Source organism: Ascaphus truei, chromosome 1 (assembly GCF_040206685.1).
Source record: "Ascaphus truei isolate aAscTru1 chromosome 1, aAscTru1.hap1, whole genome shotgun sequence".
In the NCBI taxonomy this organism is placed as follows: Eukaryota; Metazoa; Chordata; class Amphibia; order Anura; family Ascaphidae; genus Ascaphus; species Ascaphus truei.
Genome location: NC_134483.1, coordinates 13,687,977 through 13,715,946, shown reverse-complemented (window position 1 = coordinate 13,715,946; position 27,970 = coordinate 13,687,977). Strand labels below are relative to the sequence as shown.

General features: G+C 49.4%; 2 protein-coding genes across 8 annotated transcripts in view; one reads left to right on the top strand and one right to left on the bottom strand.

The window, feature by feature from the left end:
- Positions 1 to 24,598, bottom strand: part of LOC142477723 (uncharacterized) — a 43,760-nt gene extending 19,162 nt beyond the window's left edge. For 3 of the 7 annotated variants that reach the window (XM_075582396.1, XM_075582375.1, XM_075582404.1), the window contains exon 1: positions 49 to 5,259. In XM_075582396.1, coding sequence (XP_075438511.1) covers positions 848 to 3,742 — 2,895 coding nt within the window. In that variant the 5' untranslated portion in view covers positions 3,743 to 5,259 and the 3' untranslated portion in view covers positions 49 to 847. Of the gene's footprint in view, positions 1 to 48; positions 5,260 to 21,724; positions 22,239 to 23,506; positions 24,190 to 24,212 lie in introns of those variants that run through there. The other 4 variants (XR_012793006.1, XR_012793012.1, XR_012792964.1 and 1 more) reach the window with 4 other exon arrangements.
- A 2,147-nt stretch (positions 24,599 to 26,745) lies between these two features.
- On the top strand, positions 26,746 to 27,651 carry LOC142497609 (paraneoplastic antigen-like protein 5). Its single transcript, XM_075609607.1, has one exon. It carries the CDS (start codon positions 26,746 to 26,748, stop codon positions 27,649 to 27,651), a length of 906 nt encoding a protein of 301 aa, XP_075465722.1.
- Positions 27,652 to 27,970: the final 319 nt, after the last annotated feature.

The following is a 27,970-nucleotide window of genomic DNA, read 5'->3' as shown; positions in this document are numbered from 1 at the left end:
GGGGAGAACCCGTCAGACAGGCAACTGAGGTAGTGTGCTGAGTCTCACCTAGTTCCAGTGCAGCGCCTCCACCTCACCAGGGTCCCTGCGTCCGCAAGGGGATGATCCTGGCGAGGAACTCCTCCGTGGTGCTCCTCTCTGTACACTCATTCCAGATAGATACACGAGAGGGTTTCTGGCTGAACTCATCTTTATTGACACGGCAGGGCAACTGCCCTCCACAAGGAGTATCTTCAGCCGCTCATCTCGCCAGTGCTCCCTTTAGATAGGTAGGTCACCTAGATCAGGGATTCACTTATTCCCGCAGGAATCACTGTCCTGTGCCAGGTCCCTGGACACAGCCTCCCATGGAGTTACTATAACATAACTGACAGAACTCTTTCAGCACTCAGGTAGAACTTTCCAGCAACTCCACAGCAACTCACTAGCAACTCACTTTAGAACACAGTGCTGTGCCTTATGTAAGCTTCTGAGGCTGACACATCTCTGACATCACTAACCATGGAGTCAGAGCATGTGACCAGTCCCAGCCATACACAGAGCACCCCACCAGGGTGTGAGGGAAAACCTCCATGATTACTGCTGGCATGCCCACACTTACCAGGCCTTACTGCCAGCAGGAGAGATGACTGTAGGCATTTTACATGACCGCTACATTCTCCCCCTGGTGAATCCCATCGACCTCGCTGGGACCTAACTTTGTATACCTCTTTCCAGGAAGCACTGTAACGGAAAACATAATTAACATCACACAAATTTCCTCATAATACAGTACACATGAATACAGTCATCCGCCAAGCCCGCCCCGACCAGCAGCCACGAACCCGCGTAATGTCTCAGTACCCCCTTAATAATAGTGATCTGGGTCAGGTTTCCTCACTTCCCGGTTACCCATATCCAGGACCGTAACATAATAATGCCTAGGTGATCCTCTCTCTGGCACATAGGTCACCCTATGTTTGTGAACATTTCTCCCTATGCTCCACACTCGCATCAGGGTGTCTATCCTTTCTTCCGCCTTCTTACCTACAATGTCACTCCCCCTATTGGCTAAATACAGCTCTATAGTTTCTCGGAGCCACGTTTCCCTATTGTCCTCAATTTCATCCATCAGGGGCTCCGGAACATAGGGATACTCCAACCCATGGGATTTTTTATATTTGACTATTATAGCCCTCTCCGCCCTACTGACCCTGGTCAGATCAGCATTACCTGCCCTCCCAGGTAACACCCATGATAGGGGCTCATCATGATCTACTGGATCTGACAGTGTGTCGGGACCCATGGGCGCTATGTCTCTACGCTCCAGCTGGAACCACCTCTCCTGTAATTCCCTGTCCCTCTGCTCGGGTGTAAACTCTCCCTCTCTCCACCAGAAATCTACCACGTCCTCCCGCCGGATGAGGAACCGAGTACGGTCCATCCATGCGGAGTACCCCTCAAATAGTGGAGCCCACCACCGGGTCTCCTTAAAGGGATTAGGCCCTGGTTCCCGGTCGTCATCAAATGAAAATACCCCTGACGACCTTGTGGATCGCGAGTTGAACCACCTCGAGGACCCCGGAGCCTTTACTGCCGGTTGGGGTGCTGTATCCGCCACCCTCAATTCTCCTCCTCCCCGTGAATCACCTTCCGTAGCTCCACTGAGCTGCCTCTCCCCAGTCCGTTTTTCCTCCCCCCCCAAAGGTATGTCCACAAGTTCCAAGCTGGGCGGTGAACCCGGTGACCGTGTGATAGGGGTAGGGACATTAGCTAGGGCATGGGGTTGGGTATAGGGGCATGGGACGGGACCCCACGGGGTTACGACCCGCTCCTGGCTGTCCGTAGACTGGTCCAAGGATGATGTCTCACCCTCCTCAGTCCTGAGATCGTCTCTCCATTTTCTGGGCAATACGAGCGGTCGGGGACCTTCCCCCAATCGCCGAAGCGTCGCTGCTTCCCCTTCCTGGGTTCCGCCGTCGCCACCGGAAGTGACGTCCTCCCCGGAACCGGAAGCGTCGCCATCTCGCGTTGGACCCCCATGCGGGATCTCTTCTTCCACGACGACATCCGGTTGCTCCGCCGTCGCCACCGGAAGTGATGCCGTTCCTCCACGTGCGCGTTGGGCCTGGCGCGGCCCTTCCAGCGCTTCGCCGTCTGTTGTGACCAGGTAAGAGATAGGGCTTTTTGGCTTACCCGTCCGCAGGGGTGTAGGCGTCTCTCTCCCATCTCCGCCAGGTCCTGGGATGGCGGGACTCCGTCGGTCGGATCGCCGATCTGCGGGGGACGTCCGGTCACTCACCCCACGGGGCGTCGTTCTTCCCGTCTGTCTTTTCCGCTCCGTTTTTGCTACCGCCAGCGCACGAAGGTCCTCATCAGAGTAGTCCCCTCGCCCCGACCTAGGGGTCGCGGGGCGGGGTGAAAGTCTCTTTGCCCCTGTCGCGGGGTTTAATCCAGCCGCCTCAATGGCCAGTGACCCAGCCGACTTGACCGGCTCCAGTCCCCTGTCTCCGGGACTCGCGCGGTTGATCCACAGCGCGCCCGGGGACTCAGCAGAGCGCCGTGTCACATCCACCGGGGGGTCAGCAGGCTGTATTGGGATGAACGTGGGCATAGGCCACAAATACAAAGTCCCGCAATGAGGGCAACGTGCCATCGTATTCACAGTACCTCCGGGCAGCCCGCATTGTAGGCAGAGCCCGACCACCGTCTCAGTATTGGCCACCCTCACCACCAGCACCCCGCCGGGCACTGAGTAGGGCTGGGTGGAGACCATAGTGCCCACAGTGGAGGAGCAGGCCATTCTTTGTACAGGAGTCACTTCCTGTACAGGTCTCTCCTTCTCTGTGGTTCCTCGCAACTGACTGGTGGAAGTTGCTGGATCCGCCACTCCCTGCTTCGGCTCCTCCTTTCTCTGACAGAGTTGGAACCCGCCCCCAGGGGTTGCAATAATGGGCGGGTCCCACAGGGGAATATCATGCCCCTTAATTAAGGCCGCACCTCTCTCAGTCCTGGTGGGTGCGGTCTGCGTTTTCGCGCCAATTTCCTCCCCAGAGCTGGAGTCCTTTCCCGCGGCTAGTTCCCGCCTTCTCCTTGCAGCAGCTTTTTGCACAAGGTACCTTTGCTTGCAAATCACCTCCACGGCCGGAACTACTTTTTGTAGTGGCGCCGTCTGGATATCAGTCCCTGGGCCCAGTGGGTGCATCCCCACAGGCCATAATTGAAAGTCACTCCCCCTGGTAGAAATCAGGGGAGGGTCCCATAAACTCAACGGTTGACTCAGCACAGGGGCTGAATTAGTCAGTGTCCATCCCGGCGCAGCCATAGCTTTCGCGCCATGCCCCCCATCAGGGCGGGGCTCTGCTGTTCGCGCCATTCCCGGCCAGCTTTTTGCAAGTCCTGCAGCAGCCATTTTTTCTGTAACTGTCCCATGCGGTTTCCCTAGCAAGCGGGAACCGCCATTTTGGTTGACTGTTGAGCCCAAAAAGTCCATCTGTTTGCTCTCCTCACGGGGTTCTCCCCCAATTATAACAATTTCTTCACACTCTTCAAGGGTGGCCCCTCGCTGTCCCATACAGGATAAAAACGGGGCAGCCATAGCCTTCGCTCCGCTCCAGAGCAAACTCGTTAAAGACAATTCAGCGACAGTCTGCTCTTCAGTGGGTTGCACGCCACGGGTGCCCTCCCCATCAGCCTCTGTCCGCCATTTTACGTTCTCCGCGCCACGCGGATCCTCCACTCTCTCATAACAGTTGTCGTACATGAGGCTCCACTCTGCGGGGCAGCCACCACACCGGTACAATAAAGATTAGCTCAGATGCACCACCACATGTGTACCTTATCTAGGTGTGACCCAGTGTTGCACTACCTCAGGCTAGGCTCACTCTCTCAGTGTCTGCTGTGACTCCTTCCTCCCAGTCTGTGCTCCCTACGGTGAGTGTCTGGAATGGCTAGGTACTCTGGCTGGCTCTGCCATGCAGTACTTGGGGCGTCTACCTGTCTTGGTCAGCCTAGCGCAGACCCTCTCCAGGACTCCTGACCAAGTTAACAGGCTGTCCCTTCTGGCATCCTACCAACTAGCACTGCCTCAAGGTGACTCGGTCAGCTATAGCCCGCTCCAGACCCCTCACTCCCTTCAGGCCCCTAGGTTGTCCCTGCGAACTGACAATATCCCGTCAGCCCCCTGACTACCCCTAGGTCCGTCCCTACGCAGCACAAAGTGGCAGCAGACACTTCTCCCTGTTTCCAAGTGACCTAGCTAAAAGCCTGTCCTGTTGACGGATCTGATCTCAGCAGCGCCTCCAAATGTAACGGTATTTCTGGCCCGGCCTGACCCACCCAATCTCACATTGGCCCCTGTGGTCTAACCGGACCCCATTACAGTGTGAATATGCCTGATGGTGCACCTGCTGGCTACAGGACTCCTGAGTCTCCCGCATGATGGTGTGTGGGGAGAACCCGTCAGACAGGCAGCTGAGGTAGTGTGCTGAGTCTCACCTAGTTCCAGTGCAGCGCCTCCACCTCACCAGGGTCCCTGCGTCCGCAAGGGGATGATCCTGGCGAGGAACTCCTCCGTGGTGCTCCTCTCTGTACACTCATTACAGATAGATACACGAGAGGGTTTCTGGCTGAACTCATCTTTATTGACACGGCAGGGCAACTGCCCTCCACAAGGAGTATCTTCAGCCGCTCATCTCGCCAGTGCTCCCTTTAGATAGGTAGGTCACCTAGATCAGGGATTCACTTATTCCCGCAGGAATCACTGTCCTGTGCCAGGTCCCTGGACACAGCCTCCCATGGAGTTACTATAACATAACTGACAGAACTCTTTCAGCACTCAGGTAGAACTTTCCAGCAACTCCACAGCAACTCACTAGCAACTCACTAGCAACTAACTTTAGAACACAGTGCTGTGCCTTATGTAAGCTTCTGAGGCTGACACATCTCTGACATCACTAACCATGGAGTCAGAGCATGTGACCAGTCCCAGCCATACACAGAGCACCCCACCAGGGTGTGAGGGAAAACCTCCATGATTACTGCTGGCATGCCCACACTTACCAGGCCTTTCTGCCAGCAGGAGAGATGACTGTAGGCATTTTACATGACCGCTACATATATGTAACGGTATTTCTGGCCCGGCCTGACCCACCCAATCTCACATTGGCCCCTGTGGTCTAACCGGTCCCCATTACAGTGTGATAGTGTCTGGTGGTGAACCTGTTGGCAACAGGACTCCTGAGTCTCCCGCATGATGGTGTGTGGGGAGGACCCGTCCAGACAGGCAGCTGAGGTAGTGTGCTGAGTCTCACCTAGTTCCAGTGCAGCGCCTCCACCTCATCAGGGTCCCTGCGTCCGCAAGGAGATGATCCTGTTGAGGAACTCCTCCGTGGTGCTCCTCTCTGTACATTCACTCCACACATGTACACGAGAGGGTTTGTGAATGAGAACATCTTTATTGGTGATGTGGGCTAGCTGCCCCTTGCAGTAGAGTCTTAGCCACTCATTCTGTAGTCAGTGCCTCCCTTTAAAAGGTGTCTCTCTCCTTAGATAGGGATTCCCTATCCCCGCAGGGATCACTGCCCTGTGCCAGGTCCCTGGACACAGTCTCCTCTGGGTCACTACAACATAACCCCCAGTCTCTTAGGCTAGTACTTGAACTTGGATGCAGATCTCTGACAGAACACCTGCAGAGCTCCTGCAGAACTCTGGCTGAACTGAACGTAGATCTGTGCAGAACTAACTTTAGGCTCAGTGCTGTGCCTTATGTATACTCTGGAAGCTGACACACCTCTGACATCATTAACCATGGAGTCAGAGCATGTGACCACTCCCATCCATACACAGGGCACTCCACCAGGGTGTGAGGGCAAACCTCCATAATTACTGCTGGCATGCCCACAACTTACCAGGCCTTACTGTCAGCAGGAGAGATGACTGTAGCCATTTTACATGTCCGCTACATATATATATAGCAACTGTAAATATTACTGTATGTTCATTTGCATGTCTTAGACAGGTCTGCAACCCTGTCTTTCCCCATTGTCACCCAGCATACAGCACTTCCACTGCAGCAAGGGATTCTGGGAAATGACATGCAAATGAGCACTCATACTGTGTAGGGTTTTTGTCACTTTTTTTACCCACCATAACCTTAATGACAGTGGTGTAATATATATATATATATATATATATATATATATATATACATACACACACACACACACACGATATTGCATAAATCCGGAAATCAAGAGACATACATCATACTGTACATCACCCTGAGGAAGGTCCCTTTTACATGGACTTTATTTGATGTACTATTTTCACTAATACACCTTTTATACTGCACCATGTTGTGTGCGGTCTCTTGATTTCCAGATTTATGCGGTATCGTATTTTTATATTACTCTTATGGGACGTGCACCACCACCTTTTTTGCCTTATGGGAGCGCCAACTGACCTTGAGGACTAATATATATGTAGCCAGGTCACCTGATGGCTACTATTCTGCCCTTGGGCTGTCAGTAAACCCTGGTATTATCAGGTTGCCAGTAGTTGGTATGGGGGTTTCTACCTTCCCTTTGGTGCTGCACTTGAGTGACAGCAGAGGACAACGGAATGCCCGCCTCCTGGCTGCACTTAAGGGCAGGACCGCCCTAAAGGAGTTAGGAGTGCATTCCCCTACTTGAGGAAGGCAGGTCATACAGTGGAAAGGCTGAGATTGGGCCTTCTCCATTCCTCTTCCCTCCGGGTGAGTGAGTGTAGACCATACCTCTACCTCTGCTAGGGAGGTGAGGACGGCTGCAGGTGCCCTTGGCCTGTAGTGGCGGTCCAGGGACCATCATCCGGTGAATCCTGAGACACTGTATTGGACAGATCCTGCCTTGTTCCTGTTATTGCAGAGTATAATAATAAACCCGTTCCTATTTGCAATATACCTCTTGCCTGGTGTGTGACCTTACTGGGGGGAGAGGTAATAAGTTCTACCATGGGAGATCACCTTCAGTTCCTGGAGCCTACGGCAGATGGAGGCGCTGCACTGCTAAAGAGATATGTGCGGTATGAACACGAGAAGCCTGTTCCTGTGTCCCCACTACCATCGGCAATTCAGCCCCACTGTTGCCAGCAGGTATATTCACCATACACCCTGTAATGGCCCCTATCTGCGATCGGGAGGGGGAAACACCATTACATTTGGAGGCGCTGCTGAGATCTGAAACAGGACAGGCTTTCAGCGAAACAAAGCTGGAAGTAATAAGGTACACTTCCAGAACAAGTACTGAAGGAAAGAGGGAGCCTAGGTGTAGTCAGGGGGGATGGTGTACCTCGTTACCTCGCAAAGAACGACCTAGACTGCCCTATACAACGGGGTGACCGCCTCCTGGCTGTACTTAAGGGCAGGACCGCCCTAAAGTTAGGAGTGCCTTCCCCCACTTGAGGACGCCTTCCATTAACCAGCAGCTATCGGAACCACACCAAAGTTCTTATCCCCCTACACACTACGTTTCCACAGGGGGACAGACCGGAAGGTGCGACTCCTCCTCACGTCCCCCCAAGAAACGTTGTCTCCTAAAAATTCTAGCAGGCGCCTAACTCTTAACATTTTTATACACACACTGATTTCAAAATGAGCGGTGGGCTACGAAAAGTAATATGTATATAATAAACAAGTATAGATTAAAGTGTAATAGTGGGAATAATAAAAAAAAACGTGAAAAACAATTGTAGCCAAGTAAAAACAATGAATGCACACAAATGATTACTAATACACATATGGCCACAATTATAAACACAATTGAGTCACGATGTCCATCTGAGTCCATCAAGGGAAAAAAAACACAAGTGTTCCTTTGTTAAATTGAATTTCTTATCTTAAGCTGAAGCAGGCCCTGGATCAGATGCAGGCTGCAGCTAACTGTACGAGGTGTTCCACTGCTCCTCTCCCAGCACGTGTACACGTCAAAAAGAACACGCAAACACCCCCCCCCCCCCCCGCAAAGGCACACTCCGCCAGGCACTGGGCACCACACTTCCCCCTAACAGGGTGAAAGCTGTTTTACCCTCCAAATCTTGTATTACGCAATGGGCATTTGCAGTGTTCGACAAACCTATACATTTGCTCGCCCCGGGCGAGTGGATTCAACCCCCGGGCGAGTAAATATTGGCCCAAGCAGCACACGTTTGGTACTAGGTGGCGAGTAGATTTTTTTGTGTGGCGAGTAGATTTTTTGGTGATTTGTCAACCACTGGGCATTTGTGTGTTTTATTTATATATATATATATATTTATATATATATATAACCCACCTCTTAAATGAAGCATCACAATAGACTATAAAATACAAATTACTGTTTAAAGCGCTAAACCTAATACTAATACTACAGTGCTGTGCACTAACTAGACTAAGCAGCCTGGTGATCTATTGAGACATCTCTATTATCTCTAACTAATTAAATAAACACAAAAATAGAGGACATAACCCGGCGCTAACTACTATCGCTACATTGATGATGTGTTCCTGGTCTGGCGAGGACTGGAAACAGAGCTTCTATCATTTACTGAGTATCTAAACAAAATTCCATGCACAATTAGGTTCACAGCTAGCTACAGTACCATTGAAGTTCCTTTTCTTGATACCATTGTTTATAAGGACAATGGAAAACTCTGCACACGTCTATTCCAGAAGCCCACAGATAGGAACACATTATTACATGCAACCAGCCATCATCCTCCACCATTAAAAGCAGGTCTCCCTTTCTCACAACTACTACGTGTCCGGAGAATTGTGAGTGACCCCAAACTAGTGGAGTGTGCACTTCTGGAGATGGCCTCTCGCTTTCTAGAGAGGGGATATGATCCCAAAGAAGTCAATAAGGCACTCATCAAAGCCAGGATCCCAGAGAGGGAGGAGCTGCTGTCACCAACAATGAGGACCACTGATTCTGATCGCTGTAAAGTGGTCAGCACTTACAGCACTGCATCTGGACATATCAAAAGGTCTATACAACAACATTGGCATATATTGGCTAATGATCGCAGGATTGGGAAAGACTTTAATGCTCCACCCCTTTTTTGTTATAAAAGAGGCAGAAATCTGGGAGATCTGCTTACACATTCTGATCCCGTTGACAAATACATGCCAGCAAAGACCTGGCTGGCGAGAAAACCGGGGTCATACAGATGCCATGGCTGTACCAACTGCCAGTTTATGCAAACAGGAAGTACTTTTGCTCACCCTCAGACTGGCAAATCTACAAAAATTAAACAATATTTAAACTGTGAGTCTAAATATGTAGTGTACTTCATCAAGTGCCCATGTGGGCTCTACTACGTTGGAAAGACGATGAGAATGTTAAAGGAACGTATCAGTATTCATCGATGTGCAATCAGGAAGGCACTTCTGGGTGCTGAAGATGACGATGATTTGAAACACCAACCGGTGGCACGACACTTCAGGAAACACAGACACAGTTTAGCAACTCTAAGATGCATGCCTATTATACAGGCTCGTGCCCCTACCAGGGGTGGCGACAGGAATAAACTACTATTACAGCTGGAAGCTAAAGCTATCTTTGATTTAAGTACAATGACCCCAAAAGGGCTTAACGAGGATTTTAAGCTAAGTTGTTTTCTTTAGGTCAGATCCTGATGATACCTATGGACATGTGCGTGTGTGGACAATCACATTAATTTCACTGATGTGTTTCATGGTATAATATCCTCTGTTGCTCTCCTTTGGTTAGAAGTCTATACATATTTATTCATCATTTGTTTACATGCAAGTTCTACTTATTGTGGTATTCCCATATGCACTTATGGTTCATATGACATAGTCTGGCTCTGCCCTCTAGTTATGTCAGTACATTCCATCATGATCCCCACCACTCCCCCACACTCCCCCACACCTATATGTCCCTGGTTTTATTATGTTTCACTTATGTATGGCACTACCTGCTTTACTTCTTTAAAAACCCTCTCCCTGCTGCCCCTGACATATCAATCAGAGCTCAGACCCATTGGTAACCATGACAATGGATGCAATACACAGCTGGGTGATTAGCAGTATGGAGGTATCTTATGTAAGCTTAATCAACACATGACATCAGAGCTGCAGGTTTCTTGTGTTATTTTAATTGAGTGATGGTGATTGGTTAATTGACTTTCAGTGTTTGATATATATGTCCCTGGTTTTATAATGTTTCACTTATGTATGGCACAACCTGCCTTAATTCTTTAGATATCCTCTCCCTATTGCCCCTGCCATATCAATCAGAGCTCACACCCATTGATAACCATGACAATGGATGCAATACACAGCTGGGTGATTAGCAGTATGGAGGTATCTTATGTAAGCTTAATCAACATATGACATCAGAGCTGCAGGTTTCTTGTGTTAATTTAATTGGGTGATGGTGATTGGTTAATTGACTTTCAGTGTTTGATGTATAAATATGTGGTGAACTGTGTCATTCTCCCTTTGTATACCCCTGAGGAAGGTCCCATTCTGTAGGACCGAAACGTTGGGTTTCTGGATGTATTTTTGCTTTCACTAATACACTTTGATCTTCAACATTGAGTGCTGTCTCTTGTTTACCAATCCTTGGAACGGTAACGTATAACTACATTCTCTATATGGGACGTGCACCTGTGGCTTAACAGCACCTATTGGAGTGCCAACTGCCTTATCTGAATATATATATATATATATATATATATATATATATACACACATATACAAATATATATATAACAGTGTTCGACAAACCTATACATTTGCTCGCCCCGGGCGAGTGGATTTAACCCCCGGGCGAGTAAATATTGGCCCAAGCAGCACACGTTTGGTACTAGGTGGCGAGTAGATTTTTTTGTGTGGCGAGTAGATTTTTGGGTGATTTGTCAACCACTATATATATATATATATATATATATATATATATATATATATATATATATACATGTAGAGGTATCAGTACCGTGTTAGCCGAGCTTCAATAATCAAAAAATAAATAGATGATACCGTTCTGTGGCTAACGAAATGCTTTTATTTGTGCGAGCTTTCGAGATACACTGATCTCTTCTTCCGGCGATGTTACAATGAATGAAGCAAGGATAACTTGAAAACATATATATATATATATATATACACACACACACACACATATATATATATATATATATATATATATATATATATATATATATACACATACATAAGCACTACTCACATAAGCATATGCTTTATTTAACCCCTTCTGGGCTTTCTCACATTTTTCACTAGTCCATAGGACAACAATTACATATATTTAGTGTAGGTACCTGCATACGGTTATGCCTTGACGTTCGCTTCAGGCTTATAACGCTTTGGCCAAAGGGTTTAAACAAAATAACCTTTATTCATGAGATCACTATTATAGGTTTTCCTAATTGGTAGGAGCGCAGGAATCGGTCTTTTTGTTTTGTTATATACGTTATTAGAGGACATCTAACCCATATCCTTTCTGTTTTCACATTTTATATACTAACTTTGAAATAATATTTATAAATAATATAATGTAGAGAAAAAATATATAAGAGAAAAGTTTAGCACACCGACACACATAAGGTAGACACATTAATACACTGCTACAGAGCTACAGTACACACACATTAACTTTAAGCACAGAGATACTGATGTATATATATATATATACACCTAGTCTAAAACACAGACACTGATTACTGATTGTAATGAACATGGCAGAAATTAAGTATTTTAATCAATCTGGCACAAGAGGGGTTAACGTTGGTTACAAATGGTCTTAGAAACACAAGAATTGTTCTTATTGCCTGTTGAGCCCTTGACCAGGCCTAATTTATAGGACTGATAGAATCTAGAAATAAAGGCATCTGTTTTTGCCAGGTGGGATTGAAATCTGGCGTCCTGACACTAGGATAAACAGGACACTTTTAAAGGCCCCTTGTAAGACATTCTTTGGGGGGTTGTGCAAAGTATCAGGGGCCGTGGCTGAGAAGGTATTCCAAAAAGAGAAAATTTATTAAATATGAAGATATCATTTGCCTGACAGAGGTTTGCAAGAATAAAGATATTCGTAACAATGGCGATTAGACAAATCAAATGAGGCCAAACATTTCATGATTAAAGCTGCAGACCAAGCAATATCCTACGTGTGTTTTTTTAATAAATCAAACTATGAGAAAATACTTGCAGCATTTAAAAATGACAACTCTGAAATTTTTAATGTATTATAATGTAACAAGCTTTTTTGGTTACCATAGCAACCATTTACAAAATCACATCCTCTTCTGAAACAAGCTCTGGCACACCCCTTTTGAACCCCGCCCTCTCTCTAGCAGTGCACCAATTGTATCTAGTGACTGCCTGGTCACGTGATCTTCCCCACAGAACTTTGCATCTCTGGTCCTCTTCTGCTGCACTGACATTTAGTGAACCCCCGAGCCGAATCTTCACAGATCGATCGCAGGAGGACGGATCGATCGGCAACTTAGCTAATTACTGATCGTTGTGTGGATTGCATTGATGCACATATTAAAGGGGGAAAACATTTAAAACGGCAGCTTGGACTGGTGCATTAAGAGGTGCCAAAGACAGATACCGGTTTCTCATGCAAAAACTAGGCGTTATATGGTCATATTTCATATGCAAACGTGAATATTAAGTACCCAGATGTAACAGTGAGGATGACGTGTGTCCAAGTATTATAGAACCAAAGTTATGAAGTCCTTTATATATTGAGGCAAACTTTAAAAGTCCAAAGAGAGGTTTTTCCTTTCTTTCAAGTCATAAAACTCTCATTAGCTGATGAGTTTCGTGCCCTTCCTCTCTTGTTTTTCTTTTGCTATCATTTTATTTTGAGTAAGTGTAGTGAACATGGCGGCTCTATACCGACAAAGAAAGATGGAGGACAGGGCTCACACGGGTGCCCTATCCTCCATCTCTCTTTGTATGCCGTGGATTGGATGCAGCCTTTCGTTCATGGATGGGAGCACCGGTAACTGTATCATCTCTTATTATATCATATTACTTGGTGTGCAGCACTTATCCTCTTTCGCATGGCTCTATACCGACGCCAGACGAAAGAGGCGCTGGTGACTCAGTGTGAGCAGAGAGATCTCCCAAGTCTTGGTAAAAGATAAAGAACAGTTGATACAGTACAAATCTTGCTGGAAAATGATAAGAGAGCCAGATGTTAACTCAGGGAGTGTTAGGACCGGCTAACGGTCATGCCTTGAAAGTGGCAGCAGACGTAAGACGCTTTGGCCAAAGGGTTAAACTAAATGATCCTTTTTCAAGAGAATATATAGGTATTGCACTGTGTATTTTTGTCACATTGGAAGTAGCTTTGGGCGTCTTTGTTTGTTTTTTGTTGAGAGCCAGGTATTACACTGGGCCAGGGCGACCAACCAGCGGAACTGAGGGCGGCTTATCCCAGGAAATTGCCCACGGGTAAAGGAACCCAGGACTGTCATATTCTGAGGACTCGTGCAGTTCTCAGCCGGCCAGTGCCCCGGATGTGTGATGCAAACTACTCTCAAGCACTTGGGACCAGTAGATGATGCAATGCGGTTGCAGCTCATCATCCAGTACCAAGAGCACGAGGCTGAGAGAGAAACACAAGCTTCAGCACGCGAAGCAGCGAGATACGCCGGAGAACGCGAAGCAGCGAGATACGCCGGAGAACGCGAAGCAGCGAGATACGCCGGAGAACGCGAAGCAGCGAGATATGCTGCAGACCGGGAAACAGAAAAACAAGCTGCAGAATGCGAGACCTGCTGTGGACCTAAGGCACCAGCTGCAAAGCTCCAGAGGGTATCACCAGCACCAAGCAACCGCGAGTCCAGCCATTCCAAACCCCGTGTGGAGCATGTCCCAAGCCTGACGAAAGGTGGGAACCTGGACACTTCCCTGCGTTATGTCATGCCCAAGTTGATTAAAAGTGCCCTGGACGTCTTCGCTGATCCTCCTGCACACCTTGACCAGGATTATGAGGCCATCAAAGCTTGCTGCACCATTTCAATATCACCTCTGAAATCTACAGGCAAAAGTTCCGGGTCCTTCAGGGCGGTTATACGGCTTTTCTGGCCTGGTGGGGCGTCTGACATCTGTGTGCAAGCAGGGGGTTGGGGGGTAGACATTGACAGCTTTGCATGGTTATTGGATCTCCTAGTTCATGAAGTGAGAGAGTGGGGTAAGGACCGAGTTCCTACGTCTCCCACCGAGGCTGGCCAGCTTGCAGATTCCTACATGGCTAACAGGAATCCAGCGGTTAACAGGAGAGTCCTAGGATGGAAGGAGAATAAATCCGGGCAAACCCCACAATGGCCCCTCATCGCCCCTCAGGAGTGCCCCAAGGTGCCTGTGTAGTCTGAGCCGCAGGAAAATAGAGGTGCCCCCTTGCAGCCAGTCCCTCACCCAAGGACTGGGAGACTCGGGTGCTAATATTACCCTGGTGCAGCCAGGACTGTTGCGACCTGAGGAAATCATTCCTGGAAGGACTCTGCATATGGGGGTGGCGGGAGGGGGCCGCCACGTTTTCCCAGTGGCAAAGGTATACCCAATATGAGACCGCTGTGACCCAACAAGCTCTGGAACCCGCTGACCAATTCCAGGTACTGACGGACACTGGGATCCGCAGAAAGGCGACTGACAGGGGTTGTACAGAAAGCGGGGGGGGGGGGGGGGGGCGTGTAGGGACCTCCAAGTACAATTCTTCACCACCATCCAGACCGCAAGGGGAACCGAGGTGATTAATGGGGTTGTAGCGAAGTGGGGGGCAGAGATAGGAGTTAGTGAGGGCCAGAGCTAGTTTCCCATTGTAGCCTGTCATCACGGAGACCCCAGGGCTGGCAGAGCTTCCCATTACAGCCCATCAGCCTGGATCCGACGGTATCTTAGGACCTGGGGAATATTGGTAGGGCAGCACAGGCCCTGACTGCTGAGGGAGAGGCAGTCCGAACACGAAAGAGAGGGAAAGAGAGACAGCCAACTAAGGGAAGAAAGAGACTGGGAAAGAGAGACAGTCAACTAAGGGAAGAAAGAGACTGGGAAAGAGAGACAGCCAACTAAGGGAAGAAAGAGACTGGGAAAGAGAGACAGTAAAAGGGCGAAAGGCAGAGATAGCCAGCAAAAGAGAGCGAGAAGCTGAGAGAGAAAGAGGGACTGCCAGAGTGAGAGAGACAGCCAGACAGAGCAAGATGGGCAGTCAGCAAGAAAGCCATTCTGACAGAGGGAGAGAGCAAGCTTTAGAGAGAGAGAGAGAGATAGAGCAAGCTTTAGAGAGAGAGAGATAGAGAGAGCAAGCTTTAGAGAGAGAGATAGAGAGAGCAAGCTTTAGAGAGAGAGAGATAGAGAGAGCAAGCTTTAGAGAGATAGAGAGCAAGCTTTAGAGAGAGAGATATAGAGAGAGCAAGCTTTAGAGAGAGAGATAGAGAGTGAAAGAAAGCTTTAGTGAGAAAGCTTTAGAGAGAGAGATATAGATAGATAGATAGATAGATAGATAGATAGATAGATAGATAGATAGATAGATAGATAGATAGATAGAGAGAGCTTAAGAGACAGTCAGAGGCAGCAATGAAAAGAGCAGCTGGGAGATTGCCAGAGGGCAAGAGGGGGCTCAAGAGGTTGCCAGAAAAGCAGCTGGAGACCGCTAGAAAGAGACAACCAGTAGGGACGTGGACCCCTGACTGGGATGATATGGACGGTTCATCGCGCCATGGTGAAGGCGGCATTCATGTGGCGCGGAGAATGGCTTACAGGCCGGCCTGCTCTTCTCCTGGTAACGGTAGGAGGTGTAATGACTGTGGCAGAAACTATTAAGTATTTTAATCAATTCTGGCGCACGAGGGGTTAAACGTTGGGTTACAAATTATCTTAAAAATACATGTAACCCTCCATGCCCGGCTCCCGGGGAGATTGCATGGGGGTGCGGCGCGTGGCTATGCGGCATGGGGGTGCGGCGCGTGGCTATGCAGCATGGGGTGCGGCGCGTGGCTATGCAGCGTGGGTTACCTGGATTCAGGCGGCTGAGCGACGAGCGAGCAAGGAGCGGAAATAATGGGCGCCAGGAACAGTTGTAGCTCAGTACGACGCACGTCTTTATCCGCGTCCCCCGGCACGAGGACACCACTCACATTAAACAATGCTGCACTGTATTACTGTCCTGACTCGCGGGTCTGGTGCTCCCGTGAGTGCCCACTCAACACTCACAGGGAGGTTTCACTACTTTGTTGCTCTACTGTTACGGGAGCCGGCCTCCTTTCGTTGCTTCGGGATAACCGTCTATAACACCCCGTTTAAGCTGCGACCATAACTGGGGTCTAACCCAGAAGCCACGAGGTGGCATTCAGTACCCGAGGCGGGTGTACTGGCGACAGCCCGAGAGGACCTAGCACACGCCCCAGCCCGAGAGGACCTAGCACACGCCCCAGCCCGAGAGGACCTAGCACACGCCCCAGCCCGAGAGGACCTAGCACACGCCCCAGCCCGAGAGGACCTAGCACACGCCCCAGCCCGAGAGGACCTAGCACACGCCCCAGCCCGAGAGGACCTAGCACACGCCCCAGCGGGGGCCCACCGGAGAAGGAGCTCTGCAGGTGCTACACAGAAGAGGGATCAGTTAGGTAACCCATCATGGGACAAGCTTTAGTACCTCCCTAGTGAGCCGAGATTGGGGCAGGTTGGGAAGATCATACAGACAGTACAACCGGGCAATATACCAGTCAGTATGTATTTATTATTTTGAAGTGTATGTTGAGACTGAGCATTTAATCGACGGCAGTTAACAAAGCTCCTGTTTGTATGAATAAAGTCCTTGGAGCCCCCCAGCATTGCGTTGCCATTGCCCGGGCAGCACGGATCCAGCACCCCGACACGGTAAGACACACCGAGTAAGCTCATCGAAGAGACACTCGGTGTAATCTCCTTAGGAGCCGGGCAAGGAGGGCTACGTAAGAAAGTCAAACATAAATGGTTGTTTCTCACCGATAACTAAAGCAGTGACCACCAGGCCCCTGTAGCACTGAAGGGGTTAATGTCCCATGAGCCATGCCAGGAAACAGTGAGCAGAAGTACCAGGTGCTGCTCTCCGGGTGTGGGAAGAGATTGGGATAGAGCAGCTGGAGTATCTCAGTCCGTCACTGCTGCTGCCCGTGTCCGATCCGGCCTCCCTGTGTGTGAGCACAGGGCGTGGGCAGTGCCAGGCACACATTCACACACATTACAGAGCTGCCCCACCCTGCACTCTCTGGCGCCAGTTACAGTCTTACTGATCTTTAGCATTATCAGATCTGTGACTGTGACCCCAAACACTTCAATGGAGTTTCACGGGAAGAAGTTTTTTATTATTATTGTGCACTTAAGTACCATTTCTTTGGTCCAAAACTGTCAAATCTCACTAATGTTGACCCTAGGTGACATTTCTCTATACGCCAAGACACACTGATACACACATCAACACAGTGAAACTCACACCACAACACAACACAGTGAAACACACAAATATGGACACATCAACACAGTGAAACACACACACACACACACACACACAACACAGTGAAACACACAGATATGGTCACATCAACACATTGATACACACACCCCAACACAGTGGTACATGCACACTGATGCGCACACATTAACACTGTGGCACACACACACACACACACACACACAAATGCACATAATCTGCACACTGGCACGTAGATGCAGTGATACACAGATTTGCACACTCGTGTCTACAGAGATACACCAGGCAGGCACTTTTTTTTATTATATGCACGATATATATATATATATATATATATATATATTGTGACATAGTCCCAGGATAGTAGGCAGCTTTGTCTGATTTGTCGCAGAAAGTGCAGACTTAGGCCGCGCTTAAAGTGCCCGCGACGCGACGTCGCCCGAAATCAAATGCATTGTCGCCGCCACGTGCGCTTATAGTAAGCGACGGGGCAGCGCGATTTTTGGTAGTCGTAATTATTTGATTTTTCATGGGCTGTCGCCTCATGTGACAGCCCCTGAACCAATCGGGAGCCTGGTCGCCCGCGACAAAGCAAAATACAACTTTCGCTTGCGGCGACGGGTGACGTCACGCGTCGCCGTCACTACAGGTGCAGCCTTAGGCCTTATGGGAACCGGGGATAATCTCAAAGTGTGTCGGACTGGTCTATCCATGTGCTTTTCCACGGTCTGTGTAAGTGTATCCTGATTTTATATATATAAAAGTTGGCTTTTTCAACAAAACAAGCTTCGAATTCCTTCCTAAACAACGTGGAGGCACTGTAAAGAAAGCATGATGTGCCTGACCGCAGGCCCTGGCATGTAAGTGCATATCTCACCAATTGTTGTGCACACTTTACTTTGTGAACTTGCTTCACTATTGTGTGTCTCCTTCTCTTCCCTTCCCTATGATGTGTCGCGCTGATCATCTCTGGGATTGAAAACCACCAAGAATTGGGAACAGTTCTATTTTTTCCAGCGGCTCCGAAATAGATATATCAAGTATAGGCACTTTAGTTAGAGCGCTTCCTTTTTTGTTTGTAATATTAGGCGTCAGGAAGGAATGTATTTTCCCCCTTATGGGATATCATTAGATGATATGTCACTGGGGTTTTGTGTGTGCCTTCCTCTGGATCAATATACAGCAAGTACGGATATAGGATAATGTGTCTGTCGTCTAAATTTAGCATAGGTTGGACTCGATGGAAGTACGTCTTTTTTTCAACCTCATCTACTATGTAACTATGTACCATGCCATGTAATATACAATGGTTCCACGTCATAAAATATACAACAATGGTACCACGTTATAGAATATACAACAATGGTACCACGTCATAGAATACACAATAGTGGTTCCACGTCATAGAATACATAACAATGGTACCACGTCATAGAATACACAATAGTGGTACAGTGAAATGGAGTATGTTGGCGACATAATAAATAACAATAATAGTAGCGGTAAACTGAAAGCCACTGTGATAAATATATGACATGCGCACATTATACATTGCCGTGTATATACACACTAAAAGGTTTAGTCATAAGGCAAGCTACTGCCCATTCATTTGGGAGGAGACATTGGGTTTCCCACCTGAGTCCATCTGTCCCATACTGCAGTAAATGAGACATCAGCCCCCAGCTACCGTAATCAGCGCAAGCGCGCAATCTTACACACCGGCTAATCAACGCAGCGATAACCTAAATGAACATCATTTAATAGTAACGCTTGTCCACTAAAGAGAATAACCCAAACCCAGTTTTACTCGTTAAGATACGGCAGCGTTTATTTTTACGGATGTTTGTGATGAGATGAAAAAGATCCATTAACCCTAACATCACATATCCACTCAAGCCCGGTCAAGTTGGCGCGTGAACTTAACGTCACCTTAGTTAAGACACACTGTCCCTAACCGAGGAGGGGGACAGACCGAGCAGCACACCTGGGGTTCCCGAGAAAGTACGTCATTTACATATGCAAAGTGTAGTCAAATGATTTAAATTAGCATCTTTTCCAGGTATCTCAGGTGTGTCTCACGGGGATGTCTCCATGTGTTGTATACAGCAATGTTTGGGGATATATAAGTCAATAAGGACTATGCCAAAATCTTCCTCCCCTTCTCTCCCCCCCCCTCCCCGTTCGATAACATCACGTTATTTGCAGTGATTGAATGGAGCTTAGTGTCACCGTATCGACACCCTTTACACCTAAATTGTGTCACTTCAGGAGTATTTTTGGGGATTCTAGCCCATATTTAGTGAGCGCTGCTATGCCATACTCTGTGTCTTGTGGCATAGCACCGTTTAGTAAACATGGGTCTATGTGATGGAGACACAGACAAGAGCGGGATCAGAGATATATGTCCCTGTCAGGTGACAGGTCCGAGGTATGTGTCCCTCCTAACTCATTCATGTGAGTGCTGACTCAGAAATATGTGTCCCGTGTAACTCTGCGGAGTGGAGTTACAGATCCGCATCCCTAACGTCTCTACAGTACGGGGGTGTCACACTGTCAAACTCATCCCCACTTTTGAGGGAGAGTCCCTGATTTTGTTTTAGCAGAAAACCCTATAATTATTTTGCTGTGTCCCTGAAACACCCCCTTTTATCTCCATTCAAGTCAGTGCAAGGTTTACAAATCTTCCATATTTTAATCTCAACCCTCCCTGAGAGAGTCTGTGAAGCGGTGTGTGAATGTGACATTTTCTGTAAGAGGTCTGTGTCCCTATAGGACCTGTAAAAGACAGGTATGAGGGTCTGTGTCCCTATAGGACCTGTAAAAGACAGGTAAGGGGGTCTGTGTCCCTATAGGACATGTAAATGACAGGTAAGAGGGCCTGTGTCCCTATAGGACATGTAAAAGACAGGTAAGAGAGGTCTGTGTCCCTATAGGACATGTAAAAGATGGGTAAGAGAGGTCTGTGTCCCTATAGGACATGTAAAAGACAGGTATGAGGGTCTGTGTCCCTATAGGACATGTAAAAGACAGGTATGAGGGTCTGTGTCCCTATAGGACATGTAAAAGACAGATATGAGGGTCTGTGTCCCTATAGGACCTATAAAAGACAGGTATGAGGGTCTGTGTCCCTATAGGACCTGTAAAAGACAGGTAAGAGGGTCTGTGTCCCTATAGGACCTGTAAAAGACAGGTAAGGGGGTCTGTGTCCTTATAGGACATGTAAAAGACAGGTAAGGGGGTCTGTGTCCCTATAGGACATGTAAAAGACAGGTAAGAGAGGTCTGTGTCCCTATATGACATGTAAAAAATGGGTAAGAGAGGTCTGTGTCCCTATAGGACCTGTAAAATACAGGTAAGAGGGTCTGTGTCCCTATAGGACCTGTAAAATACAGGTAAGAGGGTCTGTGTCCCTATAGGACATGTAAAAGACAGGTAAGAGTGTCTGTGTCCCTACAGGACATGTTAAAGACAGGTAAGGGGGCCTGTGAACCTACAGTACCTGTAAGACGGGGTGAGAGGTAGGTGTACCTATATGTGAAAAAATAAGGGGTCTTGCGTACCTTTTATTATAGGTGAAGTAATGAGGGGTATGTGTACCCAGAGTCTAAGTAAATCTTTAAGGGGTACGTGTATCTATAGTATATAAGTGAAGGAATAGGGTTTTTTGTACCTATAGTATAAGTGATAGGATGAGGGGTATGTGTACCTATTGTCTAAGTGAAGAGATAAGGGGTATGTGTACCTATAGTATAATTGAAGCGATAAGGGGTTTGTGTACCTATAGTATGAGTGACAGGACGAGGGGTATGTGTACCTATAGCGGAACATTTAATCACAATGTGCTGGCTAAATAATGAACGTTTCTTCAGAAAAGAACACCCCATTGGTTTCAATAGAGATGCTTCTCCGTAATAACCGTGTCGGTACCCTGGCAAGAGACCGGTTTTCTGCATTAGAGCAGGGGGGAGCGTCACTGGGTTGGCTATTTTGGGCAGACTCTCAGAGGGGTCTGGGATATATTTAAACGTGGGGGGCCGGTTGGGCTACTTCCCTTTACTTTAGCAGTCTGTGTGGCTGGGACGTTTTGCCGTCTCCGCTGGCAGTGAAGGGGTTACAATTAGTGCCCCAAACGTTGCAATCTGCAGAATGCCAGGCCTCGTCACGCTAACGACAGAACAGGACTATTTCTGTGCCTGTTTATGTAAAGTATCCAACCCAACACCGTGTCATCTGCATAAGCACCAAGGTATCACAGTTACCTTAATCAGCATCCCAAATATTCCCAACGGGGAGTTTGTGCATCACAATCCAGAGCTCGGAGACAGAGACACCAGGCCCATAAAGATGTTTTTTCCACGGTATCCTAGAGATCCAGCCAAAAACTCCCAAGGACGAACAATGGATCCACCACAACAAATAATCCCATATAAAACTGCAGAGCCAAACTTCTAGCTGTAATGTTTGTGCCAGGGACACGAGGTCAGACGCTCGTGCAGAAATCCTACATTGGGTTTCCTCCAACACCAGTCACTTTTTCGGACTTTTTTTTCTTTTTACCCACATCTTTCTTCATTCCAGATGATCCCCCTGGAAATGCCATATAGGGATTCGGATAATCAGAGAAGTCGGATCGTCTAATCCAGACCCGTGGGGGGTCACAGGTCTCCCCCATAAAACTGATGTGTTGTCCATGTTGAAGGTTTTCCTTTTCAAATCCTATAAGGGCCCCTTACTTGACCAGGAGACATATATTGTATAAATGCAGCACTGCCACTGTGTACAAAGAGATGAGGAAAAAGCACAGCTGAAATCCTTTCATTCTCAGTCTAATTCCACAGATACAGGAACAAAATAAAGCACAATGCAAATTTTTTTTTAAACCCCATACACAAACCCTTCTCTCCCTGCTGGAGCAGAAATAACTTTTTATTCACATGCACATTGTATGGGGCGGCTGCCTTCCTCCCTGTGCTGCTGGTCAGGGCATATCTTGTCCCTAATATCCGGAAGGGATCACTCTATGTCCCAGTGCGGCAGATAATAATAATTATGTATGTGCAGTGCAGGGCTCAGGGTGCCAGGGTCCCCTCTGTGCAGTGCAGGATGCCTGTGTGCTCTCTGTGCAGTGCAGGATGCCTGTGTGCTCTCTGTGCAGTGCAGGGTGTCTGTGTGCCCTCTGTGCAGTGCAGGGCTCAGGGTGCCAGGGTCCCCTCTGTGCAGTGCAGGGCTCAGGGTGCCTGTGTCCCCTCTGTGCAGTGCTTAGGGTGCCTGTGTCCACTCTGTGCAGTGCAGGGTGCCTGTGTGCTCTCTGTGCAGTGCAGGGTGCCTGTGTGCTCTCTGTGCAGTGCAGGGTGCCTGTGTGCTCTCTGTGCAGTGCAGGGCTCAGGGCGTCTGTGTGCCCTCTGTGCAGTGCAGGGTTCAGGGTGTCTGTGTGCCCTCTGTGCAGTGCAGGGTTCAGGGTGTCTCTGTGCTCAGTGCAGGGCTCAGGGTGTCTGTGTCCCCTCTGTGCAGTGCAGGGTGCCTGTGTCCCTTTGTGCAGTGCAGTGTGCCTGTGTCCCCTCTGTGCAGTGCGTCTGTGTGCCCTCTGTGCAGTGCAGGGTGCCTGTGTCCCTTTGTGCAGTGCAGTGTGCCTGTGTCCCCTCTGTGCAGTGCGTCTGTGTGCCCTCTGTGCAGTGCAGGGTGTCTGTGTGCCCTCTGTGCAGTGCAGGGTGTCTGTGTGCAGTGCAGGGCTCAGGGTGCCTGTGTCCCCTCTGTGCAGTGCAGGGTGTCTGTGTCCCCTCTGTCCAGTGCAGGGTGTCTGTGTGCAGTGCAGTGCAAGGCTGAGGGTGCCTGTGTCCCCTCTGTGCAGTGCAGGGTGCCTGTGTCCCCTCTGTGCAGTGCAGGGTGCCTGTGTCCCCTCTGTGCAGTGCAGGGTGCCTGTGTCCCCTCTGTGCAGTGCAGGGCTCAGGGTGTCTGTGTGCCCTCTGTGCAGTGCAGGGTGCCTGTGTCCCCTCTGTGCAGTGCAGGGTGCCTGTGTCCCCTCTGTGCAGTGCAGGGCTCACCATGCCTGGTACATGCACAGCTTAGGGATGCTGGTTGGCTGGCTCTTGATCTTGCATTAAATCCCTCTGTGCACAACAAATACTTCCAAACTCACTTCACATTCCCTCCCCTCCCCGCCTGCCTCTGAGCCGGGGAGGTGGGAGCAGAGAGGTTCATCACACCCCCTCATTACCTTGATTGGCCTACAACAGCATTGGCCTGTAACAGTGCCACTCCTCCAGCAGACTGCATGGTCTGTCATTGATTGCCTGTGTATGCTGCCCTCCACTGGACACATGTGGAAATGCATTTGTGTTTATTACACTATACAGTATAATAGGGCATTTGTAATCACATGTAATCCTATATATCAGGGATCTTCAACTAGTTCTCTTTCAGCTAATTACAATGTCATTTTACATACATTTAAATACATTAATTATTATATTTCATCAGCTTGCCAACATTGATAACATCTGTACCATACATATGTACCCCTTGTACCCCCTGGGTACTGAAACTACCTGTGCTGCTGTCACCTGTTCGGCTAACAAGAGGCCTGAGCCTCCGCCACTGGGAGCCTGGGGTATATTTATCGCCTAGATGCAGCGCCTCCACCGGCGAGGGAACCCGACGTGGTGGGAGGAGCCCCTCACCGGATCCAATACACACAGTAATTGCACACAGATATAGGATAACAGTATGTACTATGCACAGAATACATACCATCCACATACACAGCCCCTCAACGCATCTCCCCACAGTAACAACTCCCGACTGTAACCCTCAAAGTTCTGGGCTGCCTGGGCACTTAACTACTGAGTGTCCACCAGCTATTCCCTCCCCCAAAGAGTGTGTGTGGGATAGCGCGCTTCCCTGTGTTGGGGCCCGTGGTTAATACCTCCCTGGTCTTAGTCCAGACCAGGGTAAATAGTAGGACTCCTCGGATCAGCGACGTGGTTCCGTGCCGCAATCTGTTGCTCCTCTCCTGGGGGAATCCTTAGGCGGATGCCTCTGGAGGGGCTTTCCGCTGGAGTGTACCCCTGTAAATAGTCTCTATCAAGGAGTCTTGGTATGCTCCCAGGCCCCAGGCCGCACTTCTCCTTCAGGCAATGTCCTGCAGCATATCTCTCATAGGGTCCCTATCTGAGGCCTTTCCCTACAGTATGCAATGTTAACAATATCTACTGTGGCTCAGGGGATCTATCTGGGACCTTGGGGGGTTCCTGGCCTAGTCCAAAGGAGCACTGCTCCCTGGACCCTACCTGCACCCTCTCTGTCCAGATCCCGACTCCTCTCTCTCTCCGCGCGCCAAACTGTATCTCTGTCTGAGCAGCGGTCCTTGCAGCCCTATTGGCTGTCTGCCATCAGCTGACTGTCTTGCCCCTGTGTATTATGGGGCTTGTAGTCCCCGGGGAGCCTTCACAAAACTGGGGCCGCGTGCGCATAGCGTGCTGAGCATGCGCGACCTGTCATGGCTGTCATGGTTCGCCCTCTCCTGCGCATGCTCGAACTGCCGCTCCAACCCCAACATGGCAGCCGCACACCTTATGCGCATGCGTGAGTCTTGTGAATGCGTGCAACCAACCATGGTGGCGCCCTAGAGAGGGAGCCGCCGGTGAACCCGTCACCCCCTGCACCTCCCTACAACATCTCCCCCACCCCCCCAGCAGCGGAGTTAAGGGAAGGAAAACGGGGGACCGGAGGGGACCAGGCTACACATATATAATATATTACAAGTGTAACAGTGTTTCCCCCACCCGGTGGGAGATTTGACCATTACTGGTCGTGTGGTGCATGATACCTGCTGGCAACAGGAGAGCTGAGTTGTCCGCCGATGGTAGTGGGGACACAGGACCAGGCTTCTGGGGTTCATACCCCACATATCTCCTTAGCAGTGCAGCGCCTCCATCTGCCGAAGGCTCCAGGAACTGAAGGTAGTCTTCCACGTGTAGCCAGGTCCCCCTCTGTTTTGTTGGCCCCCCCCTCTGGGTACTCACCGCGGTGGTTGGGAGTTAAGCAGCCGCTCGTGGGGAGGTGTGGGGGCTTGTGCGCGCATAGCGAGCCTCTCTCGGAGAGCGCAGGTTGCTGGGGACGCGTGCGGTCGCGTTGTTAGGGCTCCGGCGGCTCCCGGTGCAGGGCGCCGCCATAGTGGATTGCGCACGCATGCGCAGTGGGGATTTCGGTGTAGGGACCGGCAGGGAAGTTCGCGCATGCGCAGGACAAGCGCGCGAACGCTAGCCTACTAGGGAAGGCTCTTGAACGGGACTACAAGTCCCATGAGCCTCGGGAGTGACCCCATGACACCAGGGAGCCAATAGGGCTGCGGGAGCTTCCTGCTTGCAGGGAATTGATACATTTAGCGCACGCGGGAGAGGATTAGTGCTGGACCAGGAGAGCTAGGGGAAGGAGGTGAGTCCAGGGGTCTGTGACCCACTGCATTAGGCCAGTAACCCCCTAGGCCCCAGATAGGTCCTGGACCCCCCCCCCAGCTTGTGGTGCTACAGGGACAGGCCCTAGGTTAGGGACCCTGTCACAGTAGTACTAGTATTAGATGGGCTCAAGTCTGTGCTAAAGAGACAGAGACTATCTCCAGGGTGGGATCGCCCCTGGCGGACCCTCGTGCGAGGAAGCATTGGATGACAGTCGGGATCACCAAGCGGCAGATCCTTTTTGAAGTTGATTGCTGGCCCGAGTGCAGGAGCGCTCGGCAGGTACCTTCCTAAGTGCACCAACATATCATATATATTATTATTATTACACATAGTGGCAGCGCTGACCATGGGACAAAGGAGTTAGGCTGTGGACACGTTGTGTGGGGATACACGGTGGTGGGTAGGTACACTCCTAGTGGAGTGAAAGACACTTTGGGACTGCGTTCTAGACTGTGGAGTTACCCCTTAGGGGGAGTGTTATTAAGTGTGTATTATTCCTGCATATATATATATAAACTGGTTATATACATCCCCGTGTATGTACTTATTGTGTATGTGGGTCCTGTGTAGGCAACCTTCTACATTTCTAGAACTCTGCACAGGTGGAGGCGCTGTAAATCAGATCGAGCTGACGGACTCACCCCAGGTTCCCAACAAGCGGCGGCTCAGGCCTCTTGTGGACCTACAGGTATATGCACCACACCTGGTAACACATAGGTTTCCACCCACACACACTGTATCTGTGATTGGGATAGAGGGAATACCCGTTACATTTGGAGGTGCTGCTGAGATTCAGACCTGGGGTGCCCCCTCAGTTATTAAGTATGTCACCACCATTACCGTCCCCGTCACGCTCAGAAGTGTATGACTGGGCCGTGGAGCAGCAACTGCTGCCGCTCCACACGCTCGCGGTGAGCCGAGTCCCTGTTGATACTCCGTCTTCGGCAATAAAAATGACCTTGAGGCAGCACCCAAATATCCGGGATGCTGCCAAAATAAGAGTGTTGGAACGACGTAAGGATGCGGACCAGGAGTGTTGCTCCGTGTTAGTGAGTATAGGGCAAGATATAACCGAAGACCGGGGCCCGTCCAGCTTGTGGCTCGCGAGGCCGACAGGTTCCTGCTGTATTGTTGTCTACCCTGAACTGCCTATAAAATCTGAGCCCCGCAGCTCTCGCACGAACTTACAAGAGGTTGCTATGCATACATCACCTTCCCCTCCTGAAAGTTATTGCGGGGCCGACCGGGCCGCTCCCACAGACTACAGTCCACCGTTAAGTATTGCCAGCTCGCCCTCTAAACCTGGGGATGACATCCGAATGCTAGCTCAGGCTATCCTACAAATGGGGGCGTCCAAATCCGAAGCTCCGGCCTCGCAGCAGTATCGCGAGTTAAAGATCTTTTCAGGGACCAAGCCGACCCCGACTGGCGAAGAAGCATTTGAAGTCTGGAGAGAATACACTTCTCAGGTCCTAGAAGAGTGGACATGCTCTGAGTCGGTGAAGCGGCAACGCATAATGGAATGCCTACGTCCTCCCGCGTCCACCACAATACAGATGTGTAAAAAACAGCATGCGGACGTTACAACGCATCAGATGCTAGAGACTCTTGTGCGGGCTTACGGGCGAACCGGAGACATAGGACAATTGATGAAGAGATACTACAACCTTTGCCAAAAAGAGGGAGAGGATCTATCTGATTTCCTACAGAGGATTCAAGCAGTCTTATAGGAGCTACGTAAGCGAAAACGTATTACTGCAGCAGAGGTGGATGAGTATCGCTGCGCGCAATTCCTGAGTGGAGCCCTTCCCAACCATCATATTGTACTCATGATGAGGCATTCTCAGACGCGAGGTGACACACCTTCCTGGGAGGAGCTAATGGATGAGATAAAAGAACATGAGGTCTACGTCCGGTTGCATACTTCCAAGAAGACTAAGGAGTCTCCAAAGAGTGAATCTCAGGTGGCTTCTGCGCCAAAGGCCAAGAAACCTCCAAGTCAGGAAGAGGAGGCCTCACTCAAGATCCCGGTCTCCAAATCTAGACCAT